This window comes from Cuculus canorus, chromosome 4, assembly GCF_017976375.1.
Source record: "Cuculus canorus isolate bCucCan1 chromosome 4, bCucCan1.pri, whole genome shotgun sequence".
Classification (NCBI taxonomy): Eukaryota; Metazoa; Chordata; class Aves; order Cuculiformes; family Cuculidae; genus Cuculus; species Cuculus canorus.
This window is the reverse complement of record NC_071404.1, coordinates 25,010,341-25,024,228: the sequence shown is the minus strand read 5'-3', so window position 1 is coordinate 25,024,228 and position 13,888 is coordinate 25,010,341. Positions and strand designations below refer to the sequence as shown.

At 39.5% G+C, this 13,888-nt stretch overlaps 1 protein-coding gene across 2 annotated transcripts in view; it reads right to left on the bottom strand.

Annotated features, from left to right (window-relative positions):
• Positions 1–13,888, bottom strand: part of KLF3 (KLF transcription factor 3) — a 28,514-nt gene that overhangs the window by 4,168 nt on the left and 10,458 nt on the right. For both annotated transcript variants that reach the window (XM_054065046.1, XM_054065047.1), the window contains 4 exons: positions 13,747–13,843; positions 6,139–6,634; positions 5,584–5,734; positions 800–960 (listed from right to left, as the gene is read on the bottom strand). In XM_054065046.1, the coding sequence (XP_053921021.1) occupies positions 800–960; positions 5,584–5,734; positions 6,139–6,634; positions 13,747–13,803 (865 nt within the window). In that variant the 5' untranslated portion in view covers positions 13,804–13,843. The remainder of the gene's footprint in view (positions 1–799; positions 961–5,583; positions 5,735–6,138; positions 6,635–13,746; positions 13,844–13,888) is intronic.

The following is a 13,888-nucleotide window of genomic DNA, read 5'->3' as shown; positions in this document are numbered from 1 at the left end:
TTAGTCTCATCAAGCCCAAAAGCATGAAGGTTTAAGCATTCAAGTATTTTCAAAATCAGGACCTCCTATTCTAGATTGGTTGGGGGAAAGGACTGGTGCTATCATTCAGCACAAAAGGCAAAAATCTTGTTGCGACCTCTTAAAGTTACTGTAGTAACTGTCACAAGTAGCTCAACTTAAAATCTGTATCAATCACTATTTTCAAATATACGATCCTCCTCCTTAACACCATTGTGCTGCCCAGCAGGTAAAGGGCTGGCTTGATGTGAAACAGACACAAATTTGGCTCCATTTTACTTAAGTGTCCCGTATCTTTGTAAAACCCTTGGATGTAGATACACTCATTCAGCAGGCCAAGATGAACACAAAACAGATGTGTTTGTGTTTGGCACACAGACCAGACTTTTGGAAATGGGCTACTCCCATGAAGTCTCAGTCAAATTTAACAGTGACGTAACCAGTGAGGCAGTGCAATTTGAACTGATTTGGTGTTTACATGGTGTGCAGAATGAGTAATCTGCAAGCAACTGGACAGAAAAGAGCGAAAAGCCAGTGAATGTAAAGCACACCCAGCACATACTCTGATCCTGCTTTGCCTTACAGTCTCTTGCTGTGGGTTTTTCCTGCTACATCTCCTGTCTTTTGCTCAGCCTATAATTATATTCAGCACAATGCTAGATCTAACTTCCGTCATTTTGGTTTTTACACCTGTGGTCACCTGGCCATTAACACAAACTAGAAGCTTAGTTTACTGTTTTATCATAGACTTGATGAAAGAAAAGCACAGCAATGCTCAAACCTGTATGGGTTCTTCTGTGAGCTTTCAAATGGGAGCTTTTAGTGTAGACTTTGTTGCAGCCTTCATAATCACATCGATGTATTCTGCGTTTTCTTTGCGTGTCTGGAGACTCCACAGGTAAAGGTCTCTTTCCTGGCTGAACTATAACTGAAGGGTGATTCCTGCAAAGTCAAATTGAATGTTCAAAATGAAAAACATTTAGCACAGCAAACCTCAGCTGATTCATGACAGAGCCCTTTATTCACTACCACGCTGTCTCTTGGCAGAAAGAACAACATTACATGCATGTCGAAAAATTCAAGAGGGTTTAGCAAATTTTGTGTATTCTAGCAGTAGTATTTTTAAATGTTTACTCACTTTGTGGCATGATGTAGCCATTTTTACTACTCCCTAGCTTTCTTTTAAACTTACAAAGGAAAAAACCCTTAAAATTCCTGGTTTTCAGTCAAATCCAGATTTCTTAAAATGAATTCACAGCGAAATTTTCTTCTATTTGTTTGAAATCTTTCTTCTTCCTTCAAATGTAAATAATTCACTTCTAATTGGAAACAGCCATTCCATACTATTAAATAAATGGTATCTTTAGGGTTTCAAAGCAGAACTCAATCCTTATTGTTCTAGCCACTCCTTTAGAGAGTAATTAAGAATTTCCTGTTTGGTGGTGGCAAGAGGGTGCGGCCACCCTGTACCACTGACGTCAATTCCTAAAAGTAGAGTTTAGCCTGTGTGGCACACCCACAGGATGTCTGAAGTTGTCCCTCAACCTTCATAAACATCGGTTTTTGCTTTTGAGGCTGACAGGTATAGTGCAGGTAAGATACGTATAAACTACACATGGATTTCTGTAACAAACAAAACCATAGAACATTCACGCATGTGAAACACATCAAAGTTCTTAAAAGGTGTCATTGACTGTCAATATTTAGGTTTGAACACATTTACTGTAGAGCTAGGGACAACTTTGATCCTTCCTTCCATGTCAGTGTTAGAAAAGGAAACAAGTATATTCCTCAAAAGCTAAGTGGCATTAGAAACCTTGCAACCTCACAAAGTTGCATTTTTCAACCGGTTAGCTGATCAACCATCAGTGTTCTCCTGTTTTTTAGCTTTTAACTGAAATATAGTATATAATATGCAGCTATTAGCATTCCTTGTTGCAAAAACAGCTCCTCCATGTGACAGAAATATGCTTTCTAAAACTCTGGTCTTTTCTCAGTTACCGTGTCCCACATTTCTTTACTGACTGAATTATGTTTTATAACGCTAAGTTATGTTAGTTAGTTAAATTAAGCTCCTTTAGGGCCTAATTTTCAGAAACCTACTTCATAGGTTTTCAGAATACCTATTCCACTCAGTGAAATAAAGGGCACGTGCTAAAGACATAAAATCTTGTGCCTGGTTTAACAAGACAAAAAACTTTCTACTACTCTCCACAGCAGCAGGATGGGAATTACCAATGTGGGAAAAATTTAATTCTCTTATTGATACTTTAATTAGAATTACAAACTTGAAATATGGAGCCAAATTCTCTTTCTTGCTTGTTACTGTGACTGTTATGTACTCTTCAAGTATGCATTAAATCTAGCTAAAAATATTGTAATTGCAGGAAACCCCAGATGGTGATGTTAGACACAGATGTACATTCTCTTAAATAAGAAAGGCAGGCTTCTAGCTTCCAAAGAAACACTTCTCTAAAGTGATGCACGTTGTAACGTTGCACACGAGTCTTTTTGGAGAAGCTCTGGCTTAAGTTTAAGTATTTAAGTGTGGAGGGTGTAAAAAAGTAAAGACAATTTGTCTTTTGTCTCATTCTCCCTTTAGAGGAAAGGCGGCTGGCAAGACTGCAGAATGTTATCAGTAGTCAGATAGGGTGTGGCAGGTTTAATAAATGGTTAAGGCCATGTCAAAAACTAGAAGTATTAAGTAAGTGCCAACAATAAAAGCACAGCCCTAATCCTTTCATTTCTTCTTACACAACCAGATACAAATTCACCTCAGTCTAACCATTTAGGCATCATTCCTTAGCAGGTAAGAGCATCTTCCAAAAATCACTTTACAATTACAATAGCTTTTTCTCCTTCCTTACCAGCAAAACACTCATTGACAACATAAGTTAGGCTTTGACACTGGGACTCGTAAGAAGTATAAAGTTAAGGGGGCTTCTTACATTTGGTCTGAGATAATTGCCTCATGTGTGATTTTAGAAATAACTGCATAGTTATGTCAATTATCAGACATACGATAAAGTCTGGCAATCCCTAAAGAACTGACACCAACATTACATGTACACATATAATGTGCATGACAAAAACTAACCCTAAAGCAAAATCAGTCACTTAAAAGAGACTGACCGTTTCCCATACTCCTTTAATATAGCTTATATGACTGAACAGTGCACTCTGGGCAACTGGAACTTATGAAAATTGAAAATTGATAAAAAAATCATTGTAGCTCATAAAGCAGAGAGAGAGTCTGATGAAGCTGTGAAACAAGAAATTTTAGTAAGGTCTTTCATGTTCTAACTTGTGTGATTTGTCCATGTATTTTTTTAAATAATAAAAAGAGAAAAACTAGCATTTACAAATGTCTTCGTGGAATCATAGAATGTATTGGGTTGGAAGGAACTTTAAAGTCATCCAGTTCCAACCCCACCTGCCATGGACAGGGACACCTCCCACTAGACCAAATGGCTCAAAGCCCCATCCAACCTGGCCATGAATATTTCCAGGGATGGGGCATCCACAACTTCCCTGGGCAACCTGTGCCAGTGCCTCATCACCCTCATCAAGAAGTATTTCTTACTAATGTCTAATCTAAATCTTCTCCCTTCCAATTCAAAGCCATTCTCCCTCATCTTATAACTCCATGCCTTTGTAAAAAATCCCTTCCCAGCCTTCTTGTAGGCCCTTTTGGGTACTAGAAGGCTGCTGTAAGGTCTCTGTAGCCTGCTCTTCTTCACGCTGAACAACCCCAAATCTCTCAGCTTGTCTTCACAGGAGAGGTGCTCCAGCCCTCTGATCATCTTTGCAGCCCTCCTTTGGACCTGTTCTTGTTGCAGATAGAGTTGAATGTGAACTTGAAAGGGATGGCTTCAGGAAGGAGCAAAAACTGCAGCCCTACAGGACAGGCAGAAAGCTGTTTAAGCCATTTCAATATAAGGACAGGTCTCCACAGACACAATGCTCTGCATGGGCAAGTAGAGGAGATGTTTGGAAACATGGACTATTCAGATGTTTTTTCTAACAATGCTACCTATACACTATACCAAATTTTATATTCTTTGCTCAGCGGATATGTTTCCTCTGGAAAATGGACTCACTGGGAAATAATTAAAGCAAATCACTAATGCAGGTGACAAATCTGCACAAGTGTCAGCCCTGGAGGAAGGGTGTAGTATCAGCCATGAACAGCACCTACTGGTTTGCTCTTCTTAAAGAGGCCTAACAAAGAACAAAAGTAAATGGAATCATTTTATAATCCTGACTGAGCGTAAGTTAGTTCCAAATACATACACACCTGATTTCCTTGTGTGGTAGGTCTATTATGGAAGATAAGTAATCACCTAGTAAACATGGCTGTTTATTGTATGTTTATTATAATAAAATATATAAGGTTATTATTAAATAAACAGCACATAGTTTATAAAAGCTAGCAGAAGGAAACACAGAAGACTGTCCATTTCATACTCTTTCTGCCTGACCACCCCCACCACCACCACCACACCCTGGTGTGGGGAGTCTGTCTTGGAGCCCTTTTTCCTGTTCTAAGAGGTGAGGTCTCATACAATCACTTCAAAGGTGATGGTGGGCATGAAGTAAGGGCAGAAATGGATTTTGAAGTCACATACTGTAAGCCCAGCCCAGTTCCCAACTTCAGTTCCTGCCAGAGCCACACCTGCAGCCTGACATGCCCAGGGCACTGCTTGCTGAAGGATGACCCAGGCTCTGGGCCACTCCATGATTTTGGTAAGCTGGCATAACCTTCCCTACAAAAATGTGAAATGGAAGGATGCTCATGGCTCCTCAGGTACTTCCTCAGAAATCTTTCATATTTCCAACTAAAAAGATTCTGTCCAAGACCTCACCACTTCTTTCTAGCCCTTGCTCTGCCTTCTGCAAACAACAATTAGATCTGTGACCCAGTTCATGCAGTGGGCCCACTAACAGTTGCACCAGCACAATGAGTTGGTACTGGGGTGGAAACAAGCTGCTGGGAGGACAGCAAGCTTCAGGAAGTACTTGAGCTGCCAAAAAACCCACCCACAGAACAATGGCCTCAGGTAAACATGGAATTTAAATTGATATACAGAGAATTTGCAGGCCAGAGGGTGTTCTTTCCACCAAGTAGCCAAAATCCTTTTAAAAGGCAAAGAAGTCTGCCCAGAAAAGAAAGTCACAAAAATCTTTTTAAAACAAAGTCATTTTAGGTAACATAAATACAGAGATCAGTATGAAATATTTTTATAGCACCTTTTCAGTTTGCTACATAAATTGGTATTACTAGCTTACTGGGAGTCCTACTTTTAGTAACTAGCATTACTTTAGAAACGTATTATATAAACAGCAGAATCCATGTGGTTGTGATGTATCAGCTTCTGTATTGCAGAAGAGGGGGGAAAAAGTTGAAATCACATTTCACAGTGGTGGTGGGGAAGGATATGTTTCTGTATTTCGTCACGTTCTGAAGTACAGCAACACTCCCTCCCACTCCTCAATACTGGTAAGAGCTGCAATGAACAGCTTTTCATTCTTCTGCTGATCTTAAGACTACTGTTAGCTACTTACTCTTGCAACATTACTTGCTGGGGAGACAATGAGGTCATCCTTGGAGGTGACATTTGTTCAGGATAGAAGTCAGCCTTTGATGGTTCACTTCCTGGCTCCACTTTGATTGTTTTCTTCAGTGCAGGCTTCTCATAAGACTCAATGACAGGCACTGTATAGAGAGTTAATATATATATATGTAAAAAACTATGGTTAAAGCAAAAGAAATCCGCCAGCTCCATATTTTGTGCAACAATTTAAGCCAAAATACAAAACCTTACACTTTTAGAATATCTCCTGATTAACTATGGCTCAAAACAATTCTATTTGTCTTCAGCAGTCCAATATTTTATCAGTCCAAATATCAGCAGATAAAAAGCTTTATGCAGGTACAGAGTACAACCTTGGTAAGTTTAGTAAAGTATTTATATGTCAAATTCTATGCCTGCATATTTTAGAAGATCAAGAATTATGCTCCATTTCCTAAAATGTGAAAAACACACACAAAAGTGCTTGGATATACAGTTATTTTCCCAGAATGAGATGGCATAAAAAAGAAACTCTGACACCACCAACCTGGCATGCTACTTGGAGCTTCCATCTCATCTGCAAGAACTGTGGACACCATGATGGGCTGCTGAAGATGGGGAGCATACATAAAAGGAACCGGCTGGACCACAACAGGCTGTATAACCGGGAGTATTCCAGGGCTTCTCAGTCCGTGGCGTGAAAGAGCAGCAGCCATTACAGGTGGGATTGCTATTGGCATGGAAATAGGCTGTACTCCCGGGGGTGATGGTGTGAATTTACTGAGAGGTGAGCTGGGTGAGGATAGAGTCAATCCAGGTGAAGTTCTCCTATGCACAGTCTGAAATTTTAGGGGGGAAGGAGAACTTCCAGTTGAAGGTGGTGAGCTCCGTTTGTTCACGGTAAGGTCTACTGGCTCCATCTGGATTCCATTTGACAGTCCATCGGGGTTTGAGTAGAATTTATTGTGCAACACACTCGGTCCAGAATAAATGACACTGTATTTATTTGGCTTTATTTGGTCCATGTAGTTGGACGGGTATGACTGTCAGAAGGAATGGAAGGAAAAAAAGAAAATCAAATAATAAATCAACACGTGCACAAATACTGCTGAAAAAGAAAAGCAGCTAATAAAACTGAGGCTAAACGAAAGTTTCAAGAACACACTTTGATGTACTTTCTAAATAAATGTGAATTAAATCTAGCCTAAGATATCACACAAAGGAAGTTATTCAAGTATTGATTCACTGTTTCAGAATCAATGTAAAACAGGATGAAACCAAATCCTCAAGGCTTCTTCAACTCTTCTCCCTTAAAAACTGCTTTTCATATACTAAGCTGCACATTACTTAACTGACCTGGGAGACACACGGTGCCACGCCCAGCGCAGAACTGTATACTGAGAATCATGAAGTCAGTTGAGAGAGGAGTTTAACTGGACTTAGCATGGCAAGTAATGAATCCTGATCAACTGCTTAAGTAACTGGAAGACAATCATCCCTAAAGCAGGAAATTATGTATCTGAACAAGCAATAAAAAAAATACATGGCTGAACTATATAAGTAATGGGTGAGAAAATCAACGAATACAATAGGTAAATTCTAAAACTTTAGGTAAATTCTAAAACTTTTTTTTTTTTTGAGAAAGAAAGCAGACAGTCTGACTTTTGAAAATTTGTAAAAGGATAAATGTTTGGCATGCTGGAAAAACACTCTTGTTAGCGTTACTCCTGTAGCTAGCGGTCCTCACTGCAAGATCACATAAACCCTAAAGCTACTCTTGACCTACGTAATAATCTACATACTTTAGCAGAAATAATTTTTGTAACCCAAGAAGTGTTAACATTCCTTCCAGAGAACAGGATTATTAAACAACTATCCACATCAATTTTGCATTTAAAAACTGTTGAAAATTGAGGTTGTTTACTAGCAGGTAACTTACAATGGAAACCAATGTAACGTTCTAACATAGCAGACAGCCATAGAAAATGCAATCCACGCAGTATTTAGCTCTTAGATGTTGTATATTTTTTTAAATAAAATGCTAGCTTTGGATTCTAAGGTATGTAAAGCTTCAGATTAAGGCTACGCAGTTTCAAACTAATATTAAAAAAACCTATGAATTCTTCGGCAACAAAAAAGACTTTCATGTATGGAATTTAAAAAAAATGTTCAAAATGGTAGAAAGTGAAGCAGATGACGGGTACAAATCTGTTGTACTTTTATACAATCATTTCCATGACATTGCAATTATTTTTTCCTGGAGTGGAAATTTCTAGCAACACATCTTCCTGGTCTCTTACCTCTGTCTTCCCTGTGAGGGACAGTTAGTGGATCTCAAATGTCAATGTTAACTAGAAGTTTCTTTGCAAAATGACACAAACGTATTTTTCTTCTCAGTTCCAGTTTGAAAGAGTGAGTTTCGAAAAAACTAAATTTTTCTGCTGCATTCATAGCACTGTGACAACAACAAACTATCAACTAGTCAACTATTCCATAAAGTATTCAAATAAAGCAGCATACAGTATGGTGATTAATTTTCAAACAGTAAATATTACATTAAAACCTCTGAAACTTTATTCTCTTTGTGACTGTTCTTACACGTTCAATCTATAAAAATGTTCATCTTCCATGGTAAATGGTTCCTCAGAATTCGAATAAAATACCATTATCGCAAGCAGTGCTGGCTAGTTCTATAGATGTGCCACCACTGCTGAGCCAAGTGACAAAATTATCAGCCGCATAAGTGATGAAGGCCACTGAATAATGATAAGAGTTTAATACTTAACAGCAGTTAATATCTACTAAATCTGATCAAGTTACAGGCACTGGCAAAAAAAATTTAAGTTTAAACATAAGTATGCTGTCACTGGTTTACCATACAAGGTCTACTCAGCTTTAACAAGCTGTAAGTGTTCCACCACTAAGGATCAGTGTATTTACAGTGCCACAAGACTGTCAGGGATCACAAGGTCGCTTCCTAGGAACATTTCTTCCATTGCAAGAATACTGGAAAGGAGAAAGACTATGCAATTTAAATCTTAGGGAATATTTTTGGTCATCATGTCTATTAAAGAACACAGCACCTTCAAGCTCCAACTAAACAGTTATCCTTTCAACTCTTCATGTAACACCAAGCGTGTGTTGAAAAAAATACCAAATTATTAAAATGTTGTGCAGAGAATTGCAAATTAGAAAAGTTAAGTAAAATATACTCAGACAAGCAAGAAATGCTTTCCAAGAATTAGGAAGAAAAGAATGATGTTTTTAAGAAGTGATTATTTTAGAGTCTCATTATATCACCCCATATGCCTTGCATTATTTTGCACAGAAGGTTTTCATTGTTGTAATCAAGCTGGCAGAGACTTAACATCAGATACTTTTTCCAGCACTTTGGGGAAGCCGAATAATTTTTCTAAACTCTTCTTCCTTCTGCAATTTTAATGACTTTGTTCCTATCTGAACTGCAGATGAAGTGGTGATAGCAAGATGTGGTGTGACGAACGATCTGTGTTAGGAAGAAAAAGGGTGAAAAAGATGAGAAGGATGCTAGAACAATGAAAATGAGAATGTCTGCTGTCAATCAGACACTGGTGGGAAAGTTTTTCTTCACTGTCAAGGAAGTGTGGTTGAAATCCTGCTAATATGAAGCAAGTCTCATAGACTCATACAATGTCCTGATTTGCAAGGGACAGACAAGGATCATCAGCTCCAACTCCTATCCCTGCACAGGACAACCCCGTGTGGCTGAGGGTGTTGGCCAAATGCTTCTGGAATATTGTTAGGCTTGGTGCTGTGACTGCTTCCCTGAGGACCTGTTCCAATGCTCCACCACCCTCTGGGTGAAGAACCTTTTCCTAATGTCCAACCTAACTCTCCTCTGGCACAGCTTCCTGCCATTCCTTCTGGTTCTGTCACTGGTCACCAGAGAAAAGAGAATAGCACCTGCTCCTCCTCCTCCCCTTGCTCTAGACCATGATGAGGTCTCCTCTCAGTCTCCTCTTCTTCAGGCATCCAGATCTATCTCCTGGTTGTGAAATGAAGCTTTCTAGATCTTTTAGCATTGCAAAGTTTCAGTTTTCAGCTCCCTGGGACACAGCAATTGCCATCGGGTTAATATGAACCCCTGCTTTCAAATTTGTTAAGTCAGTTTCCCTTTCCTTGCCAGGGAAGCGAACAGCACCCCTTGGGGTGACATGGGATGGGAGAGTGAGAAGACTTCACAGTCTCTCTCTCTCTGTAAATAGGGAGCATTAACAACAGCAAACAAAAAAAGCTCAACTCCCTCTTTTTGCTTTTCTAAATGCCACCAACTGCAGGAAGCAGGAGTGTACTTCATCGCCTGCAAGAGTATTCTTTTGTATTTCATCCTAGAACTTATGTGAAGTACTCTGGTGAAACAATGGAAAATTAGATATCATTGTCCTGCATACCTAAAATATTTAAGCTGACACATTTTCCTTGGATTTCTACTGTGGGAATTAAAAGGATATACTGGAGTTGGATCTGACTTGGACTGAAAAAAACCTAACACATTCCCACTTTCCTGCAAATTCTGCTTTCCTAAACACCCCTGTGCATAATGGTACGTCACTGCAGTAGTTCACTATAAAGATGCAGGACTGTATTTCAACATATATTCCTTCGCAGTCTCCACCTAGCTCTTTCTTATGTTTGCTATCATCACTTTCCCTCTTTAGGCCTTACAAAGCAATTCATTTACCTTTCCTTACTGTTTATCCATAATAAAAGCCAGAACGCTGAAGCCACTAAGAAACTGGACGCTAAATCAAAGTGACTTCTAATAATCTTGAGTCATATCCACGTGGCTTATACAAGGAAATCAATAAATCCAGAAGGAGAAAGAATCACCATGCTTTTCCTCTTTACAGTCTATCAAGAACAAAGACTGGCCAATTACACCACAAGCACACCTCTCACCACGGAGAAGACTAATGCATCCAACAAGGGGACATCAAGCACTAATTTGATATAATCTGCTAACTTCTGTTGTACTACCACAGTGAAACATCATCTTTGTTGTACAGTAGAACAGTTTTTTAAGCAATTCACCAAGTCTTTTATGAACCAACTAAGACTATGAATCTAGGCAGCCTCTTGGAAGAACATAAACAGGTAAAGAACCTGCTCACCTACTTAAAATTACTTGTCAAATCAGTATCATGTTAGAGGATAGATAGGATTTAATCCAAACAGTGGCTAATACAAAAAAAAGCATCGTCATCACATGAAATTTCCAGTACACTACCTTAAGACCTCAACCCCTCATGCAGAAGATAGTTATCTTTAAAAACGGGTGAAACAAGTAGTTTTGGAACGAATGGAAAGGCAGTGAAAAGCTCTTTATTTCAATTAAAAGAAAGACGGTAACACATAAAAAAAAAAAATCTTCTCTCACTAAATGGTCATTGGTATTTGTCCAAATGTTTAAAACATTTTAACAGCAAGTATTTTAGGTAGGACTCAGATGACTTTGTCGCTATTTCATTAAGAACTATCATTAAATGTATTCAATAATTTAATTCAATAAACAGCATGAGCTGTTGGTAGAGTGATGAAATACCGTGGGTGCGAGCTTCAGTCATCTGAGAAGCATAGCTAATCCTTTCAGCCACACCCCCTGAAATACAGTAGTGTCAAAACCATAATTTGTTTCCCTCTCCCATACCAACCAATGGGATTTTAAGAAAGACTTTATACCTACAGTGTATGTTTCCGTATAATAACCAATAATTCCTAAGGGGCTTCATCTAGTTTGGCCTCTAATGACACTATCAGAATGCAAGATACAATACAAGTAAATCCTGATTTTAGATTTCTAAGTTATGTCAGCTTGCAGTGAACTGAATGCTACATCACACTAACAGTTTCTCTTTCTTTCCACCTCCTCAATAGGTCTAGAAAACAAACACACTCAGTGGCTGCTATCCTTTCCTACATTCTCTCCATACCACTATTCCTCCCCTTAGAGGTATTTCCCGAGCAGTTTCTGCTGGGGAGCCATGATGGCAAGGCTCCAAGGGAGCCACAAGACTTAAGAAGTGCTGAGGAAGCCAGGACTTCAAGGGCTTAGGGCTAAACAGCCTGTGTATGTGCAGAAACTGAAACACAAACACTCCTCAGCCCCCGTGAAACCGGAGTAATCTCCATGAGGGGAACCTCACGCAAAACAGCCTTTTCTCTGGACTTTCTGCTCTTTCTTTCCTGCTTGCATTATGCAATAACAACAAAGAAAGCATACAGATTTGGTAAACTCTCTGAGTAGTCTCTGATGGCTGGTCAGAGTGATGACACCAAGTTATGACTATGGAAGTCCAATGCGTGGAAGGTACCACACCTCTGCAAGGAGCACGTCGCATAGACTAAGCAACATTTGGAATTACAGTCTTGAAATGCACTTGGCTCAGAAATGCTCCCTTGTTCTTCCCTCTGCAGTTTTTCCTTCTTTTGCTGGTCTGGGGAAGACTGCTCACTCCTCTCCTGGCCAGCCTGCTGAGGGACTGTCCCCGTCCATCTTGCAGAAACACACACTAGTCTGGGGGAGGGTCTTCTGTCTCTCATGCACACCATTCCAAGCCACTGCAGAACCTTCCTTGGCAGATAAAGCCCACAGTGTCTCTATAGTGATTTTCTGTCATTTTTGTAATGACACTTTTATTGTGAAAGTCGCCCATCTTCTGCCTCTGATGGATATCATTAGATATCCTTACATCATAATAGATAATCACCACTAATCTTAACAAGGTTATGCAATAATTGTGATTGAAGTGACAGATATACTGAGATTCTTTCTTGACCCAAATATTGGAATTTGTCATACTTATGCCCTCAATGATAGATCTGTTATTTTCTATCATTGCTGTCAAGTAAATAAACCCCACAAAAGTCAAACTGTAATTTAAAAATGCATATAAACTTAACTCTCAAAAAGTGTTTTTAATAGCACTGAAGACATCAGACTACTTACAGACATATTTAAATTCACAATTATCCTACATTTTAAATACAACCGGAAGAAAACTTTTCATTGAAAGATGCCATTCAGAGTGTGAGTTTAATGCACCCTAACTGACTCCACCTTTATAATTGATCATCCTTTCTAAGGGTGTGTTTCACTTTACACTTAATCTGATCTTATTGCAGGCTACTCACCCTCCCCCCTCCTCCTGCTCCAGTATTGAGCAGCTGCAGAACGAGTCAGATCAGCTTCCTGATCTGACCAAAAAATAAGTGTATTTTTGGTTGGCTAGCAATTCTGACCATTCACAGAGCTGATCCAAAGGATCCAAATCATTCTGTGGCCATACAATTGCTTCATGTCATAAAAAGGAGACACAAAAGCAGAAAGGAGAGAGGAAGCCTGAACCTTCCCTTCAGCAGTAACCTGCAGTTGAGTAAGTGAAGCTGCTCTCAAAGGCCCTATCTCCCTGGCAGCCTAAATCATCGCAATTCCCACTGTCCCCCTCCCAGCTACACATTCCTGCTTCTCTTGCTTATCAGACTCTTCTCTGAGCTATACGCCAAGTTGATGGAAAATTAACGCAATTGAAGTCTCCCCTTCCCCCCTTTTTCCCCATTCCTGCTCCACAGCCCTCGTTCTCATCTGTTTGCATGGTAAGGCACCTGATTTACTCAGCAAAAACCCATTACTGTTTTCGTCAGGATTCAGTTTTTGCTGTTTGGAAGGCAGAGTTAGCCCAAGGCATGTTGTCAAGACTAAGACAGAAACAGAAAAGGGGATGGGGAGCAGCTGTTCATGTACTTCAAAGTTGTAACATCAAAACCACAGGCTCTAGTCACTTCACTATGAAGTCTGGCAACTTAATTTCAACCCATCTCCATCAGTAGTATGAGCTACAGAGATCACTGAGGTGGCTGAGAAGTACTTGGATATTCTCTCTTCTGCTCTGAGAACAGGCGCACCAGCAGAGGTGATGGGACAGGACATTTAGGTGCGATAAACTTATCAACTACAGAAAAAATTTTCATAGAATGTAAATCTGATTGCCCTAAAACCAAAATACAACTTCACAGCCTTTCCTAGGGTAGTCCAAAGCTTAGCAAAAACTTGATATGAATTTAAAGATGGAAAAACTACAGAGCTATCACAAAGGCTAAAATATTTTGAAAGCCTTACCACTGAAACAGGCTCCATGGCTTCTTGCTTGATAGGGACTGGGTCAAACATTAACATCTTCTTTATTCACCTGTTCTGATGTCTTGTATATCCTGGCCTGCAAGGGAGAGACAAGGTGTTAGAACTCCCCATATCAACTTTC